The sequence below is a fragment of the Molossus molossus genome, unplaced genomic scaffold, assembly GCF_014108415.1.
Source record: "Molossus molossus isolate mMolMol1 unplaced genomic scaffold, mMolMol1.p scaffold_m16_p_2, whole genome shotgun sequence".
In the NCBI taxonomy this organism is placed as follows: domain Eukaryota; kingdom Metazoa; phylum Chordata; class Mammalia; order Chiroptera; family Molossidae; genus Molossus; species Molossus molossus.
In genome coordinates this window covers 94,081,567-94,101,930 of record NW_023425355.1, presented here as the reverse complement: position 1 = coordinate 94,101,930, position 20,364 = coordinate 94,081,567, and the positions used below count along the sequence as shown (strand labels likewise).

Below are 20,364 nucleotides of genomic sequence, written 5' to 3'. Positions count from 1 at the left end.
CTGAGGACCGGATCAGTGAATTAGAAGACAGGGTAGAAAAAATCAACCAATCAGAAAAACAAAAGGAAAACACTATTAAAAAACAGGAAGACAGCTTAAGAGAACTATGGGACAACTGGAAACGTAATAATATTCGCATCAGGAGTCTCCGAAGAAGAAGAAAATGAGCAAGGGATAGAGAATATATTCAAAAATATAGTGAGAGAAAACTTCCCTATTTTTGTGAAGGAAGAAGGCATTCAAGTTCAAGAAGCACAGAGAGTCCCAAGTAAGAAGAACCCAAACAGGCCCACACCAAGACACATAGTAATTAAAATGCCACAAATTAAAGACAAAGAGAGAATTCTAAAAGCAGCAAGAGATAAGCAACAGGTTACCTACAAAGGGAACCCCATAAGGCTCTCAGCTGACTTCTCACAAGACACACTACAGGCCAGAAGAGAATGGCATGACGTAATCAAAGTCATGAAAAACAAGAATCTGAATCCAAGACTACTCTACCCAGCAAGGCTATCATTCAAAATACAAGATCAAATAAAGAGCTTCCCAGACAAAAAAAGGCTAAGGGAATACATTAGCACCAAACCAGCACTGCAAGAAGTGTTAAAAGGACTGCTGTAATTAGCAGTAGAAATGGGATAAAATTGAATCACACTAAACAAAAATGGCAATAAATAAGTACATATCAATAATCACCTTAAACGTAAATAGATTGAATGCTCCCATAAAAAGACACAGAGTAGCTGATTGGATAAGAAAGCATGACTCATCTATATGTTGTTTACAAGAGACCCACCTCTCAACAAAAGACTCACATAGGTTGAAAGTGAAGGGATGGAAAAAAATTTTCCAAGCAAACGGAAAGCAAAAAAAAGCTGGGGTAGCAATTTTCATATCTGATCAAATAGATTTCAAAATGAAGACCATAACTAGAGACAAAGAAGGCCACTATATAATATTTAAAGGATCTATCCAACAGGAAGATATAACCTTGATAAACATATATGCACCCAATATAGGAGCACCAAAATATATTAAAAATCTTCTGGAGGACTTCCAAGGAGAAATCGACAACACAATCATAGCAGGGGACTTCAACACCCCATTGACAGCACTGGATAGATCCTCTAGGCAAAAAAATTAGCAAGGAAACAGAGACTCTAAATGAAGCGCTAGACCAAATGGATTTAATAGATATATACAGAGAAGTACACCCCCAAACTACAGAATACACATTCTTCTCAAGTGCACATGGGACATTCTCAAAGATAGACCACATGATAGGACACAAACTAAATTTCTACAAGTTCAAGAAGATTGAAATCATATCAAGCATCTTCTCAGATCACAATGCCATGAAACTAGAAATCAATTGCAACAAGAATATGCAAAGACATTTCAACACATGGAGGCTAAAGAGCATGTTATTAAACAATGAATGGGTCACCGAGGAGATCAAGGAAGAAATTAAAAACTTCCTGGAAACCAATGAAAATGAACACACAACAACACAAAATCTATGGGATGCAGCGAAAGTAGTTCTGAGAGGGAAGTTCATAGCACTACAGGCTTACCTCAAAAAAACAAGAAAAATTTCTAATTGACTGTCTAACCTCACAACTTAAAGAATTAGAAAGCAAACAAAAAGAAAACCCAAGAGCAAGTAGAAGAAAGGAAATAGTAAAGATCAGAGCAGAAATAAATGACATAGAGACCAAAAAAACAATTCAAAGGATCAATGAAACGAAGAGCTGGTTTTTCGAAAAGATAAACAAGATTGATAAACCCTTAGCTAGACTCACCAAGAAACAAAGAGAGAGAACCCAAATACACAAAATCAGAAATGAAAGAGGAGAAGTAACAACCAACACCACGGAAATACAAAAGATCATTAACAACTACTACGAACAACTATATGGCAACAAATTCGACAATCTAAGCAAAATGGACAAATTTCTAGAAACACACAGTCTCCCAAAACTACTCCCAGAAAAGATAGAAAACTTGAACAGACCAATAACAACTAAGGAAATTGAAGAGGTAATCAAGACTCTCCCAGCAAACAAAAGCCCAGGCCCAGATGGCTTCACGGGGGAGTTTTACCGTACATGCAAAAAAGAACTAACACCCATTCTCCTCAAACTATTTCAAAAAATTCAAGAAGAAGGAAGACTTCCAAACACGTTCTATGAAGCTAGCATAATTCTAATTCCAAAACCAGAAAAAGACACTACGAAGAAAGAAAACTACAGGCCAATATCCCTGATGAACATAGACGCCAAAATCCTGAACAAAATATTAGCAAATCGGATCCAGAAATACATCAAAAAAATTATTCACCATGACCAAGTGGGATTCATCCCAGGGATGCAAGGCTGGTACAATATTCGCAAATCAATAAACGTGATACACCACATAAACAAAGGAAGAATAAAAACCACATGATCATATCAATAGATGCTGAAAAAGCATTCGACAAAATCCAGCATCCATTTCTGATAAAAACGCTCAGCAATGTAGGAATAGAGGGATCATACCTCGACATAATAAAGGCCATATATGAAAGACCTACAGCCAACATCATACTCAATGGGCAGAAACTAAAAGCATTTCCCTTAAAAACAGGAACAAGTCAAGGACACCCATTTTCACCACTTTTATTTAACATAGTACTGGAAGTCTTAGCCACAGCAATCAGACAAGAAGAAAAAATAAAAGGCATCCAAATTGGAAAGGAGGAAGTGAAACTGTCATTATTCGCAGATGACATGATATTATACATAGAAAATCCTAAACACTCCATCAAAAATCTACTAGATTTAATAAAAAATTTGACAAAGTAGCAGGATACAAAATTAACGTCAAGAAATTGACGGCATTCTTATACACCAATGATGAACTCACAGAAAGTGAAACTGAAAAAACGATTCCATTTACCATCGTGGCAAAAAAATTAAGATACGTAGGAATAAACTTAACCAAAGAAATAAAGGTCCTCTTCACAAAACACTATGGGTCATTGATAAAAGAAACAGAGGAAGATATAAAAAAAGTGGAAGCACATACCTTTTTCATGGATTGGAAGAATTAACCTTATTCATATGTCCTTACTACCTAAAGCAATCTATAGATTCAACACAAACCCCATCAAAATATCAACAACATACTTCACAGAACTAGAACAAACACTCCAAAAGTTCATATGAAACCAAAAAAGACATCGAATAGCCACAGCAAGCTTGCGAAAGAATAACAAAGTAGGAGGGATCACATTTTCAGATTTCAAGTTATACTACAAAGCCACTGTATTCAAAACAGCCTGGTACAGGCACAAGAACAGGCAGGTGGACCACTGGAGCAAAACAGGGAACCCAAAAACGGACCCAAGACATTATGCTCAATTAATATTTGACAAACATGGCAAGAGCATACAATGGAGTAAAGACAGCCTCTTCAATAAATAGTGTTGGGAAAATTGGAGAGGTACTAGCAAAAAAAATGAAGCTAGAACACCTACTTACACCATACACAAGAATAAACTCAAAATAGATAAAAGACTTAAATGTGACTCGTAAATCCATAAAAATGCTAGAAAAAAACTATAGGAAATAAAATCTCAGACATCATACGCAGCAGAATTTTCACTGATACAACACCTAAAACAACAGAAACAAAGGAAAATATGAACACATGGAAATACATCAAACTCAAAAGCTTCTGCACAGAAAAAGAAAAAAACAACAAAATGAAGAGGGATCCCACTATATGGGAGAGCATAATTGCCAATGATGCATCAGATAAGGGGTTAATTTCCCAAATATGGAGAGTGCTCATACAACTCCACAAAACGAAGACAAAGAACCCAATTAAAAAGTGGGCAGAGGACCTAAATAGACACCTCTCCAAACAGGACATACAAATGGCCAAGAGACATATGAAGAAATGCTCATCATCACTAATCATCAGAGAGATGCAAATTAAAACAACAATGAGGTATCACCTCACACCTGTCAGAATGGCTGCCATCAACAAATCATCAAACAACAAGTGTTGGCAAGGGTGTGGAGAAAAGGGGACTCTAATACACTGCTGGTGTTAATGCAGACTGTTGCAGCCACTATGGAAAACAATATGGTATTACCTCAAAAAATTAAAAATTGAACTTCCATTTGACCCAGTGATCCCACTTCTAGGAATTATACCCTAAGAAGACTGAAACACCAATCAGACAGAATATATGTACCCCCATGTTCATAGCAGCACTATTTACAGTAGCTAATATCTGGTAACAGCCCAAATGTCCACCAGTAGACAAATGGATAAAAAAGCTGTGGTACATTTACACAATGGAGTACTATGCAGCTGTAAGAAAGAAAGATCTCTTATCTTTTGAGATGACATGGGGGAACCTGGAAAGTATTAAGTGAAAGAAGCCAATTAGAGAAAGACAAATATCACATGATCTCAAATATTTGTGAAATATAATGAACATAACATTCTGAGGAACAGGGTAGACCCAGAGACATAGAAGTAAGGTATAGAGTGATAATTCTCAGAAGAGGGAGAGGGGATGGAAGAGATAAACCACGGAACTTATATACATGTACGCATAACCGATAGGGACAACAAAGCTGGGGACTGATGGAGGGGGAATGGGGAGGAGGATGTCAATGGGGAAAAAAGGAAAAACACCTGTAATAAAAATAAATTAATAAAAAAAATTGTGGTACACATACACAATAGATTACTATGCAGCTGTAAGAAAGAAAAATCTCTTAGCTTTTGAGATGGCATGGGGGAACCTGGAAAGTATTAAGTGAAACAAGCCAAACAGAGAAGGACAAATATCACATGATCTCACTTATTGCTGGAGTGTAATGAACTAAGCAAACTGATGAACAAAATAGACCGAGAGTCAAAGAAGTAGGGTACAGACTGATAATCCTCAGAAGAGAAGGGGGTGGGGTGAAGGGAAGGGATAAACCACAGAACTTATATGCATGTATGTGTAACCATGGACATAGATAGCAAAACTGAGGATGGTGTGGGGGGGATGGGGCGTAGGGTGTCAGTTGCAGGGAAAAGGAGAAACATCTGTAACAAAAATTAATTAATAAAAAAATTATGCTTTTTGACCTAACATTCCTAGAGCTGGGATGTATCCCATAAAAATAAAGCAACAGTACATAAAGAGAAATGTTGTGGCATACCCAGGCCACTTAGAGCAATTTCTAAGAGATATTGTTGAATAATAAGATGTAGGCAGAGAAAAGTGTATGAAATATGGTCTCATTTTGTAAAATAAACAATGAACACAAAACAGATACCACACACATGTATGTGTGTATATGTAGAGTGTGATGTTTTTCAAGACAGTATATGTTCTGATCATTCTGGGTTAGGAGGTCTTTCCTCAGTATTTTTATGCATATCTCTATCACTTCATTCCCACTTTGTTTCAAGAACAAAATCATGTAAGTACATTATGAAAGAGTGAGGCAATATAAGTCTAGAGAAAAAGGGTTAGATATTTTATCTTTTTCAATTTCAATTTGACCATCTTTCTTACATGAGGAATTTAGCCCAATTACATGAGATTTATTTGTACTATTTTATTGTCTGTTTCCTTTCTTCTGAATTTTACATTTTTCTCCTTTATTGCTTTTTAATTAAGATTTTAAAAACTGCATCTTTTTTCTTTACTATTTTGTAAGTTATGTACCCTTCTATTTCCATTAAGGAGGGATTTACCCTTAAAATTGTACCCTTTTACAAAGTCTGTTGTTGTTTATTTTGTTTCTAGCTTTATTGTGTGATACAATTGACATATAACTTTGTATAAGTTTAAGTTGTCCAACAAGTTAGTTTCATACACTTACATATTGCAGAATGACTACTACCACAGTGTTAGCTAAAAGTTTTATCACATCACATACTTATCATTTCTGTTTTGTAGTAACAACATTTAAGATCCACTCTCTTAGCAACTTTCAAGTATATAATATGGTATTATTAACTATATTCACCACAGTATTTATTTGATCCCCAGAACTTACTCATCTTATAACTGGAAATGTTTACCCTTTGGCCAACATCTCTCCATTTCCCCCACCTTTCAGCCCCTGGTAACTACTATTCTACTCTGTTTCTATGAGTTCACCTTTTTCAGATTCCATGCATAAGTGGAAGCATACAGTTTTTGTCTTTCTCTTAGTGACTTATTTTACTGATTATCACATTTCCCTGATGATTAGTGAGGTTGACTATCTTTTCATGGGCCTTATGACCATTTTTGTGTCTTTTTTTTTTTAATGTCTATTCAGTTCCTCTACCCGTTTGTAAAATCAGATTTGTTATTGAGTTGTACGAGTTCTCATACATTTTAGATATTAACCTTTTTTTTTTTTTTTTATCCTCACCCGAGGACATTTTTCCATTTTTTGTTCAGATAGAGCAGGAGGGAGAGAGAGGAAGAGAGAGAGAGAGAAACATCGACGTGAAGGGACACATTGAGTGGCCGCCACCCACACCACCGGGGACAAACTGCAATCGAGGTACGTGCCCTTAGCGGGAACCGAACCCGGGTCTCTCTGTACCGCAGGCCGATGCTCCAACCACTGAGCCAAAACGGCCAGGGCTGGATATTAACCTTTTATCATATAAATGATTTGAAAATATTTTCTCCTATTCCTTAGGTTGACTTTTCATTTTATTGATTGTTTCTGTTGCTGTAAAGAAACTTTGTAGTTTGATGTAGTTCCACTTATTAATTTTTGCTTTTGTTGCTTGTGCTTTTGGTGTAACATCCAAAAAAAAAATAATCTCAAAAAGATCAATGTCAAGGAGCTTTCCCCCTATGTTTTCTAGGAGCTTTACAGTTTCAGGTATTGTGTTTAAGTCTTTAATATATTTCAAGTTAATTTTTTGTATGGTGTAATGTAGGGGTGCAATTTTATTCTTCTGCATGTGGTTATCCAGTTTTTCCATCATCATTTATTGAGGAGACTATCCTTTTCCCAAGAATTCTTGGCTCATTTGTCAAATATTTGTTGTCCATATATGTGAGGGTTTATTTCTTGGCTTTCAATTCTGTTCCATTGCTCTATGTGTCTATTTTTATGCCAATACCATACTGTTCTTAATTACTACAGCTTTGTAGTATAGTTTGAAATTGGGGAGTTTGATGCCTTCAGCTTTGTTCTTTCTCATGATTGCTTTGGTTATTTGGGGTCTTTTCTGGTTCTATCTGAATAGTCATATTATGTATCAACACTTACCAAATAGCTCATTCTTTCTGCTACAGGTTTGAGATAATGCCTTTATTAGATATTAATGCATTAACACCATGCTTTTAATTACAATAGCTTTATAATATATTTTAATTAGTATAAAGAAACATTGATTCTCAATTAGTTGCACTGAGCATTGCTTAGTGAATTTGTGGGCCACCACCTTGCAGAGTAGACAAGTGTTTATTGAATGAATGGATGGATAGATGTATGGAAGAGGCCTTCAGAAAGAATTCCCTTTATGCACTGAAGTCAATGTTACTTTTGTTTAGCTTTTTATTTATAAATAATTTCAAACTTACAGAAATGCTATAAGAATAATAGTACAGAGAACTCCCATATACTCTTTACCCAGAATCACTAATTTTTAACATTTTGCTATATTTATGTTATCATTTTCTCATAAAGTAATACTCAAAAGTAATACTTTTATTACTTATTTTCCACTTGATAATAGGTTGAAGACATCATGCTTCTTTATTTCTTAATACTTTATTGTATAATTCCTATGAATAAAGGTGATGTATTACATAAATGAAGTAGAGTTGTATAATTTAGAAAATTTAACATTGATACAATACATTTATCTAATTAGCAGCCAATTGTATCAACCAGCACTACCTTTTGTAGCATTTCCTCCCTCCAGTTCAGGGTCCAGTTCTGGACTTTACACTCCATCTAATTGTCCTGCTTTTCTGAAACCTGTTAGTTTTCTTGAATCTGGAGCATTAACAGATGTTAATTTTGATCACCTGATCAAGGTTTTTTTTCTGGTTTCTCCTCTGTGTAGTTACTACTTTTCTCCCTTGAAACTAATAAGCAGTTTGTAGGGAGACATGTTGAGACCATGCAAATACCCTGCTTCCCACTCCTCCCACACTATATAGTATCCAAATCCATCTTTACTATGATGGTCTATAACTCACTCCCTTTAGGATTAGGGCCTAGCTGATCAAGTATTAATAATATACTTTTCTGGACTATATAATGCTATCTCTTCTAGGGCATAACATAATTTCTAATCCTATTTTGACAATCCAAAAGAATAAATTATGATATTGCTAAAATCTCTTGTTCTCCATTTCTTTTACAGGCATCAATGGCTATGTTTTTGATAGTTTGCAGCTGTCAGTTTGTTTGCATGAAGTGGCATATTGGTACATTCTAAGTGTTGGAGCACAGACTGACTTCCTTTCTGTCTTCTTCTCTGGATATACCTTCAAACACAAAATGGTCTTTGAAGACACACTTACCCTATTTCCATTCTCAGGAGAAACTGTCTTCATGTCAATGGAAAACCCAGGTTAGTTATTTATATTATTCTTTTACTAATAGCTGTGATTGCTTCACTAGTCACTCATATGCTCTTTTGCCCACACATTTGGGCAGATACTAAGTCCAAGTGATTTTGAGGTAATTGCAAGGTATTTTAATGACAGCACCACATTAAGTATTTAACTTAAAAGTCTTTGCTCTAAAAAATGTCTTTACTTGCCATTGGCCAAAATTTAAGTGTGTTTACTAAATTGTAATCATAAATACACATTTATGCATGCAATTAAAATGTAGGAGCTAAACATGTTTCTGTGTGACTTGTGAACATTGCCATTATTGGATAAATTCCACCTAAAAGCCCTTGGGAAGTGCATAGTAATCTCTGTTTGCACACATGAACTCAACCCACTGTGAAGCTTTCAGGATGAATGTAACTATCAGCTTCCCATCCTCCCTTTCCCTTAGCATCCACTGAAATGCTTTTGAGAGTACCAGCCTTGTGATCAGAAGGAACACTAACCTGGCCTAAATCCAACACAAATTGTTGCTACATTCATAGAGCTTAGCAATAAGTGCTAGGCCACTCCATGCTTCTGGTTCCTCCTCCCACCCCCAGCATTACAGAGCAAAGTACATAAAACTACCTGCAAAATGTAGTTTTTCTTTTACATTTATGGCTTTTGTGAAAATAAATCTTCACAGAAAAATTTCTGGGGAATAAAAACCAATCTCATCACATATAAACACGTATTCACCTCCATATCCAGAAACTTATCTTACTTCAAGTAACTCAATTTTGTGGGAAGTGAGTGAAGAAGAATTTGATTGAACTCCAGTAATGCCTGTGAAAATATCTTATTTATGCTTCTGTCTTTGTCATCCATTTTTCAACTGAGTTGCAAGTAATCTGAGGACATAAACCTTGTTTATCTTGTTAATCACAGTATACCTGATGTTAACAGTGTGTGCCCTATAGTAGTTGTTTAATAAATAAATAAATACTTTTTCAATAAATGAATAAATTAAATACGTGCAAAATAAGTTATGAAGTAGTATATGTAATATGTTTGCAATTGTCTAAATCAAAGAAAGAGATTGTACATGGGTGCACACAGAGGAAAAAATTTTTAAATTTTAATATTTTGAGAAACTTTTAAACTACTTTGGTGATCACTGAAATTCTAAAGACAAAGTAAAACTGCTTTATGTGTCTTGAAGAAATTATTTTTAATATAATGTCATTAATTACACTGTTTAACCACACTAAACAAAAATGGCAATAAATAAGTACATATCAATAATCACCTTAAATGTAAATGGATTGAATGCTCCCATAAAAAGACACAGAGTAGCTGATTGGATAAGAAAGCATGACTCATCTATATGTTGATTACAAGAGACCCACATCACAACAAAAGACTCACATAGATTGAAAGTGAAGGAATGAAAAAAAATCTTCCAAGCAAATGGAAAGGAAAAAAAGCTGGGGTAGCAATACTCACATCTGATAAAATAGATTTCAAAATGAAGGCCATAACTAGAGACAAAGAAGGCCACTATATAATATTGAAAAGATCTATCCAACAGGAAGATACAAACTTGATAAACATATATGCACCCAATATAGGAGCACCAAAATATATTAAAAATCTTCTGGAGGACTTCAAAGGAGAATTCTATAGCAATACAATCATAGCAGGGGACTTCAACACCTCGCTGACATCACTGGATAGATCCTCTAGACAAAAAAATTAGCAAAGAAACAGAGACTCTAAGTGAAGCACTAGCCCAAATGGATTTAATAGATATCTACAGAGAATTACACCCCAAAACTAGAGAATTCATATTCTTCTAAAGTGCACAGGGGACATTCCCAAAGGTAGACCACATGTTAGGGCACAAACTAAGTCTCTACAAGTTCAAGAAGACTGAAATCATATCAAGCATCTTCTCAGATCACAATGGCATGAAACTAGAAATAAATTGCAAGAAGAACATACAAAGATATTTGAACACATGGAAAATAAATAGCATGTTATTAAACAATGAATGGGTCACCGAGGAGATCAAGGAAGAAATCAAAAAATTCATGGAAACCAATGAAAATGAACACACAACAACACAAAATCTATGGGATGCAGCGAAAGCAGTACTGAGAGGGAAGTTCATAGCACTACAGGCCTACCTCAGAAAACAAGAAAAAACTAATAGATTACCTAAACTCACAACGTAAAGAACTGGAGAGCAAACAAACAAACAAACAAAAAACACCAGAGCAAGTAGAAGGAAGAAAATAGTAAAGATCAGAACAGAAATAAATGACATAGAGACCAAAAAAACAATTCAAAGGATCACTAAAACAAAGAGTAGGTTTTTCGAAAAGATAAACAAAATTGATGGACCCTTAGCTAGATTCACCAAGAAAGAAAGAGAACCCAAATACACAAAATCAGAAATAAAAGAGGAGAAGTAACAACTGACACCACAAAAATACAAAAGATCATTAACAACGACTATGAACAATTATATGCCAACAAATTCGACAATCTAGGCGAAATGGACAAATTTCTAGAAACACATACTCTCCCAAAACTGGATCAGGAAGAAATAGAAAACTTGAAAAGACCAATTAAAATAGAAGAAATTGAAGATGTAATCAAGACTCTCCCAGCAAACAAAATCCCAGGCCCGGATGGCTTCACGGGGGAGTTTTACCGAACATTCAAAGAAGAACTAATACCCATTCTCCTCAAACTATTTCAAAAAATTCAAGAAGAAGGAAGACATCCAAACTCATTTTATAAAGCCAGCTTAATTTTAATTCCAAAACCAGAAAAAGACACAACAAAGAGAGAAAACTACAGGCCAATATCCCTGATGAACATAGATGCCAAAATCCTGAACAAAATACTAGCAAATCGGATCCAGCAATGCACCAAAAAAAATTATCCACCATGACCAAGTGGGATTCATCTCAGAAATGCAAGGCTGGTACAATATTCGCAAATCAATAAATGTGATACACCACATAAATAAAATGAAGAATAAAAACCACATGATCATATGAATAGATGCCAAAAAAGCCTTCGACAAAATCCAGCAGCCATTTCTGATAAAAATGCTCAGCAGTGTAGGAATAGAGGGATCATATCTTGACATGATAAAGGCCATATATGAAAGACCTACAGCCAACGTCATACTCAATGGGCAAAAACTAAAAGCATTTCCCTTAAGAACAGGGACAAGGCAAGGATGCCCACTTTGGCCACTCTTATTTAACATACTACTGGAAGTTCTGGCCACAGCAATCAGACAGGAAGAAAAAATAAAAGGGATCCAAATTGGAAAGGAGGAAGTGAAATTGTCATTATTTGCAAATGACATGATACTATACATAGAAAACCCCAAAGACTCCATCAAAAGACTACTAGACTTTAAAATGAATTTGGCAAAGTAGCAGGAAACAAAATTAACATCAAGAAATCGATGGCATTCTTATACACCAATGATGAACTCACAGAAAGAGAAACTAAGTAAACAATCCCATTTACCGTTGCGGCAACAAAAATTAAGATACCTAGTCATAAACTTAACCAAAGAAATAAAGGACCTATTCCCAGAAAACTACAGGCAATTGAAAAAAGAAATAGAGGAAGATATAAAAAAGTGAAAGCACATATCCTGTTCATAGATTGGGAGAATTAACATCACTAAAATGTCCATATTACCCAAAGCAAACTATAGATTCAACGCAATCTCCATCAAAATAACAACGGCATACTTCACAGAATTAGAACAATTATTTCAAAAGTTCATATGGAACCAAAAAAGGCCTCAAATAGCCACAGCAATCTTGAAAAGAAAGAACAAAGTTGGAGGGATCACATTACCAGATTTCAGGTTATACTACAAAGCCACTGTAATCAAAACAGCCTGGTACTGGTACAAGAACAGGCATATAGACCAGTGCAACAGAACAGAGAACCCAGAAATGGACCCAAGGCAATATGCTCAAATAATATTTGACAAAGTTGGCAAGAGCATACAGTGGAGCAAGGACAGCCTCTTTAATAAATGGTGCTGGGAAAATTGGACAGCTACTTGCAGAAAAATGAAACTAGATCATCAACTTGTACCCTACACAAGAATAAACTCAAAATGGATAAAAGACTTAAATGTGACTCATGAATCCATAAAAATTCTAGAAGAAACTGTAGGCAACAAAATTTCAGACATCATACGCAGCAGAATTTTCACTGACACATCACCTAAGGCAACAGAAACAAAGGAGAAAGTGAACACATGGGACTACATCAAACTCAAAAGATTCTGCACAGCGAGAGATACAAGCATCAAAACGGAAAGGCTACCCACTGTATGGGAGAGCATAATTGCCAATGATATATCAGATAAGGGGTTAATTTCCAATACATATAGAGAGCTCATACAACCCCATAAAAGGAAGACAAAGAACCCAAATGGAAAATGGGCAGAGGAACTAAATAGACACCTCTCCAAACAGGACATACAAATGGCTAAGAAACATATGAAGAAATACTTGTCATCGCTAATCAGCAGAGAGATGCAAATTAAAACAACAATGAGGTATCACCTCACACCTGTCAGAATAGCCGCCATCAACAAATCATCAAACAACAAGTGTTGGCGAGGGTGTGGAGAAAAGGGGACTCTAGTGCACTGCTGGTGGGAATGCAGACTGGTGCAGCAAATATGGAAAACAATATGGAGTTACCTCAAAAAAATTAAGAATTGAAGTTCTATTTTATTCAGTGATTCCACTTCTAGGAATATACCCTAAGAATCCTGAAGCACCAATCATAAAGAGTATATGTACCCCCATGTTTATAGCAGCACTATTTACAATAGCTAAGATTTGGAAACAGCCGAAGTGTCCATCAGTAGACGAATGGATGAAAAAGCTGTGGTACATATACACAATGGAGTACTACGCAGATGTAAAATGAAAGATCTCTTATCTTTTGAGACTACATGGAGAGACCTGGAAAGTATCATCCTAAGTGAAACAAGCCAAGCAGAGAAAGACAAGTTTCCTATGATCTCATTTATTTGTGGAATATAATGAACATAACAGTCTGAGGAATGGGGTAGTCCCAGAGACAGGGGAGTGGGGTACAGTCTGACAATCCCCAGAAGAGAGGGTGGTGGGGGAGAGATAAACCGCAGAACCCATGAACAGTGGACATGGACAACAAACTGGGGAAAGGGCAGGGAGGGAGGGGGAGAGGGGAATCAGTGGGGGGAAAATGAGAAATATCTGTAACAAAAATTAATTAATAAAAAAAAAAAATTACACTGCTTAAGCTAAATAACCCCTAGAGAGTTTTTCTGTGTTCACTATGGTAGTCTGATCTCTTTTATTCATTTATTTTATGGAAGTAAAATTTACATAACATAAAATGCAACATTTTAACCATGTAAAATATAAAATTTAGTGCCTTCCAGTACATTCACAGTGTTGTTCAACCATCACTAGTATATAATTCTAGAATATTTTTATCACCCCCAAAGGAAACATTTTACCATTAAAAAGTCCCACCCCATTACCTTCTCCCCCTAGTTCCTGACAAGCACTAATCTACTTTTTGTCTCTATGGATTTCCCTCTTTTAGATATTTTATATAAATAGAATGATACAATATTTGTCCTTTTGTGTCTGGTTTATTTCACTTAGCGCAATGTTTTCAAGATTCATCCATGTACGATGTATCAATACATATAGCATCTATCAGTACATCATTCGTTTTTTTTTTAATTAATTAATTTATTTTTATTACAGATGTTCCTCCTCCCCCCTCCCAAGATTCCCCCTCCCCCTCCCTCCCTGCCCTGTTTCCAGCTTTGTTGTCCATGTCCATTGTTCATGCATACATGCATATAAGTGCTATGGTATATCTCTCCCCCACAACCCTCTTTTTTGGGGATTGTCAGTCTGTACCCCACTTTCACGTCTCTGGGACTACCCCATTCCTCAGACTGTTATGTTCATTATATTCCACAAATAAGTGAGATCATATGATACTTGTCTTTCTCTTATTGGCTTGTTTCACTTAGGACGACACTTTCCAGGTCCCTCCATGTAGTCTCAAAGGATAAGATACCTTTCTTTCTTACAGCTGCATAGTACTCCACTGTGTATATGTACCACAGTTTTTTGATCCATTCGTCTACTGATGGGCACTTGGGCTGTTTCCATATCTTAGCTATTGTAAATAGTACTGCTACAAACATGGGGGTATATATATTCTTTCTGATAGGTGTTTTAGGCTTCTTAGGGTATATTCCTAGAAGTGGGATTACTGGGTCAAATGGAAGTTCAATTTTTAATTTTTTGAGGTAATACCATATTGTTTTCCATAGTGCCTGCACCAGTCTGCATTCCCACCAGCAGTGCACTAGAGTCCTCTTTTCTCCACACCCTCACCAACACTTGTTGGTTGATGATTTGTTGATGGCGGCCATTCTGACAGGTGTGAGGTGATACCTCATTGTTGTTTCAACTTGCATCTCTCTGATGATTAGGGATGTTGAGCATTTCTTCATATGCTTCTTAGCCATTTGTATTTCCTGTTTGGAGAGGTGTCTATTTAGTTCCTCTGCCCATTTTTTAATTGGGTTCTTTGTCTTCCTTTGTGGAGTTATATGAGCACTCTCTATATATTGGAAATTAACCCCTTATCTGATATATCATTGGCAATTATGCTCTCCCATACAGTGGGTAGCCTTTCTGTTTTGATGCTTGTATCTTTTGCTATGCAGAAGCTTTTGAGTTTGATGTAGTCCCATGAGTTCATTTTCTCCTTTGTTTCTATTGCCTTAGATGATGTATCAGTGAAAATTCTGCTGCGTATGATGTCTAAAATTTTGTTGCCTACATTTTCTTCTAGGATTTTTATGGATTCATGAGCCACATTTAATTCTTTTATCCATTTTGAGTTTATTCTTGTGTAGGGTGTAAGTTGATGATCTAGTTTCATTTTTTTTTTTTTTTTTTTTGCATGTAGTTGTCCAATTTTTCCAGCACCATTAAAGAGGCTGTCCTTACTCCACTGTATGCTCTTGCCCCCTTTGTCGAATATTAATTGAGCATATTACCTTGGGTCCATTTCTGGGTTCTCTGTTCTGTTGCACTGGTCTATATGCCTGTTCTTGTACCAGTACCAGGCTGTTTTGATTACAGTGGCTTTGTAGTATAACCTGAAATCTGGTAATGTGATCCCTTCAAATTTGTTCTTCTTTTTCAAGATTACTGTGGCTGTTCAAGGTCTTTTTTTGGTTCCATATAAACTTTTGAAGTATTTGTTCTAATTCTGTGAAGTATGTCATTGGTATTTTGATGGGGATTGCATTGAATCTATAGATTGCTTTGGGTAGTATGGGCATTTTAATAATGTTAATTTATTCATTCCATGAACAGGGTATGTACTTCCACTTTTTTATATCTTCCTCTATTTCTTTTTTCAATTAACTGTAGTTTTCTGCGAATAGGTCCTTTATTTCTTTGGTTATGTTTATTCCTAGGTATCTTAATTTTTTGGCTACAATGGTAAGTGGGATTGTTTTCTTAGTTTCTCTTACTGTGAGTTCATCATTGCTGTATAAGAATGCCATCGATTTCTTGATGTTAATTTTGTGTCCTGCTACTTTTCCAAATTCATTTATTAAGTCTAGTACATTTTTGATGGAGTCTTTGAGGTTTTCTACGTATAGTATCATGTCATCTGCGAATAATGACAGTTTTACTTCCTCCTTTCCAATTTGGATCCCTGTTATTTTTTATTCCTGTCTGTTTGCTGTGGCTAAGACTTCCAGTACTATGTTAAATAAGAGTGGTGAACGTGGGCATCATTGCGTTGTTCCTGTTCTTAAGGGAAATGCTTTTAGTTTTTCCAATTGAGTATGATGGTGGCTGTAGGTCTTTCATATATGGCCTTTATTATGTGGAGATATTATCCCTCTATTTCCACATTGCTGAGTGTTTTTATCAGAAATGGATGCTGTATTTTGTCGAAGTCTTTTTCGGCATCTATTCATATGATCATGTGGTTTTTATTTTTCATTTTATTTATGTGGTGTATCACGTTTATTGATATGTGAATATTGTACCAGCCTTGCGTCCCTGGAATGAATCCCACTTGGTCATGTTGAATAATTTTTTTGGTGTATTGCTGGATCCGATTTGCCAGTATTTTGTTCAGGGTTTTGGCATCTATGTTCATCAGGGATATTGGCCAGTAATTTTCTTTCTTTGTAGTGTCTTTTTCTGGTTTTGGTAGTAGAATTATGCTGGCTTCATAAAACGAGTTTGGAAGTCTTCCTTCTTCTTGAATTTTTTGAAATAGTTTGAGGAGAATGAGTATTAGTTCTTCTTTGAATGTTCGGTAAAACTCCCCCGTGAGGCCATCCGGGCCTGGGCTTTTGTTTGCTGGAAGAGTCTTAATTACATCTTCAATTTCTTCTGTTGTTATTGGTCTGTTCAAGTTTTCTGTCTCTTCTTGGTCCAGCTTTCAGAGACTATGTATTTCTAGAAATTTGTCCATTTTGCTTAGATAGTCAAATATGTTGCCATATAATTGTTCATAGTAGTTGTTAACAATCTTTTGTATTTCTGTGGTGTCAGTTGTTACTTCTCCTCTTTCATTTCTGATTTTGTGTATTTGGGTTCTCTCTCTTTGTTTTTTTGTGAGTCTAGCTAAGGGTTTATCAATTTTGTTTATCTTTTCGAAAAACCAGCTCTTTGATTCATTGATACTTTGAATTTTTTTGTGGACTCTATGCCATTTATTTCTGCTCTGATCTTTACTATTTCCTTCCTTCTACTTGCTCTGGGGTTTTCTTTTTGTTTGCTTTCTAGTCCTTTAAGTTGTGAGGTTAGATAGTGTATTTGAGATTTTTATTGTTTTTTGAGGTAGGCCTGTAGTGCTATGAACTTCCCTCTCAGAACTGCTTTCGCTGCATCCCATAGATTTTGTGTTGTTGTGTCTTCATTTTCTTTGGTTCCCAGGAAGTTTTTAATTTCTTCCTTCATCTCCTCAGTAACCCATTCATTGTTTAATAACATGCTATTTATTTTCCATGTGTTCAAATGTCTTTGCATGTTCTAGTTGCAATTGATTTCTAGTTTCATGCCACTGTGATCTGAGAAGATGCTTGATATGATTTCAATCTTCATGAACCCGTAGAGACTTAGTTTGTGCCCTAACATGTGGTATATCTTTGAGAATGTTCCATGTGCACTTGAGAAGAATGTGATTTCTGTAGTTTTGGGGTGTAATTCTCTGTAGACATCTATTAAATCCATTTGGTTAGTGCTTCATTTAGAGTCTCTGTTTCCTTGCTAATTTTTTGTCTAGAGGATCTATCCAGTTATGTCAGTGGGGTGTTAAAGTCCCCTGCTATGATTGTATTGCTATCGATTTCTCCTCTGAAGTCCTCCAGAAGATTTTTAATATATTTTGGTGCTCTTATATTGGGTGCATATATGTTTATCAAGGTTGTATCTTCCTGTTGGATAGATCCTTTCAATATTATGTAGTGGCCTTTTTTTTCTCTAGTTATGGCCTTCATTTTAAAATCTATTTTATCAGATATGAGTATTGCTACTCCAGCTTTTTTTTTCCTTTCCATTTGATTGGAAAATTTTTTCCTATCCTTTCACTTTCCATTCCTTCCATCCCCTCACCTATGTGAGTCTTTTGTTGTGAGGTGTGTCTCTTGTAAACAACATATAGATGAGTCATGCTTTCTTATCCAATCAGCTACTCTGTGTCTTTTTATGGGAGAATACAATCCATTTACATTTAAGGTGATTATTGATATGCACTTATTTATTGCCATTTTTGTTTAGTATGGTTCTATTTTTCTTCCCATTTCTCCTGCTAATTACAGCAGTCCTTTAACATTTCTTGCATTGCTGATTTGGTGCTAATGTACTCCCTTAGCCTTTTTTTTTTTTTTTTTTTTTGGTCTGGGAAGCTCTTTATTTGACCTTCTATTTTGAATGCAAGCTTGCTGTGTAGAGTAGTCTTGGATTCAGATCGTTGTGTTTCATTACCTTGATTACCTCATGCTATTCCCTTCTGGCCTGTAGTGTTTCTGTTGAGAAGTCAGCTGACAACCTTATGGGGTTTCCTTTGTAGGTAACCTGTTGCTTCTCTCCTGCTGCTTCTAGGATTTTCTCTTTGTCTTTAATTTTTGGCAGTTTGATTACTATATGTCTTGGTGTGGACCTGTTTGGGTTCTTCTTACTTGGGGCTCTCTGTGCTTCTTGAACTTGAATGCCTTCTTCCTTCACCAAATTATGGAAGTTTTCTATCACTATTTCTTCAAATGTATTCTCTAACCCTTGCTCATTTTCTTTTTCTTCGGGGACTCGTATGATGCAAATATTATTCCGTTTCCAGTTGTCCCACATTTCTCTTAAGCTGTTTTCCTGTTTTTTAATTATTTTTTTCCTTTTGGTTTTCTGATTGGTTGATTTTTTTCTACCCTATCTTCTAATTCACTGATCTGGTCCTCAGCTTCCTCTACTCTTATATTTAGACTTTCCAATGTGTTATTTATTTCTGATATGTCATTCTTCATTTCTTCTTGTTGATTTTTAATTTCCAACTGGTTGATTTTCAGCATTTCTATGTCTTTACTCATGGTGCTCATGTCCTTACACATGCTGTTGAGCTTCCTCAAGGTCATGGCTCTGAATTCTAGTTCTGTAACTTGCTTAAAGGTACCTCATTTATCTCATCTTCGTTGGAGGTCTCTTGTTCTTTCATTTGGCTTTTGTTTCTGTGTTTCACAATTTTGGCTATCACAATGGGCTTTGGAGCCTGACAAATTTTCCGTGTGAGTGTTGGTGTTCCGCTGTCTGTAGCTCCCTCTCTTGGGTTTGGATGAGGCAGGGAGGACCCAAGTTAAACACCACTGTCAAGTCTTACTTTCCTGGTTAGACTACAGTACAATATTCTTTATATGACATATCAGTTTACACCCTGCTTTACCCACATATCTCCACAAAAAAAGAGAGATTATAATGATAACATGCAAGAGTGTTAGCTAATGTTATGGTGGTAATCATATTGCAGTATGTAAATGTATCAAATCAACATGTTGTACACCTTAAATTTATACAAGGATACTTGTCAATTATATCTCAATTTTTAAAAATGTAGTTATTAGGTCAGTCACCTGTTTTATAAATAAAGTTGTATCAAAACACACAGAAGAAATAAAGTTAATTTTTGTCTATTGACCTTATATCTTGCAACCTTGCTAAATTTATTTGTAAGATCTAGCAGTTATTGTATGGAATTCCACAAAGTTTTCTATGCATGCAATCAAATTTGTGCAAATATTGAGTTTCAGCCTTTTTTTCCAACCCCAATGCCTCTTATTTCTATTTTTGTGCCTCACTTTTGAGTAAAACTTGTAAGAGCAGAATAAAAAAGACATATTACAAGTTTTTATGAGTCATATTTTTATTATCATTGAGTATAAAATATTTTCTAATATCCATTGTGATTTCTTCTTATACCCATAGTTATTTAAAACTGTTTTTGGTAAATTGCTAAATATATGGGTATTTTCTAGTTATCCCTATGTTGCTGATTTTTTTATTTTTACTTCACTGTGGTCATATAAAATATTTTATATGATTTCAATTATTTGAAATTTGTTGAGACTAGCTATTACATATTACTAGACTGTTACATATTTGTCAAATATGTCAAGTTGATTTATTATGTTGTTAAAATCCTCATAAGTT

At 35.4% G+C, this 20,364-nt stretch overlaps 1 protein-coding gene across 1 annotated transcript in view; it reads left to right on the top strand.

Moving 5' to 3' along the window:
* F8 (coagulation factor VIII) overlaps positions 1–20,364 on the top strand; it is a 272,819-nt gene that overhangs the window by 162,549 nt on the left and 89,906 nt on the right. The window contains exon 13 of the mRNA XM_036270458.1: positions 8,383–8,592. Coding sequence (XP_036126351.1) covers positions 8,383–8,592 — 210 coding nt within the window. The remainder of the gene's footprint in view (positions 1–8,382; positions 8,593–20,364) is intronic.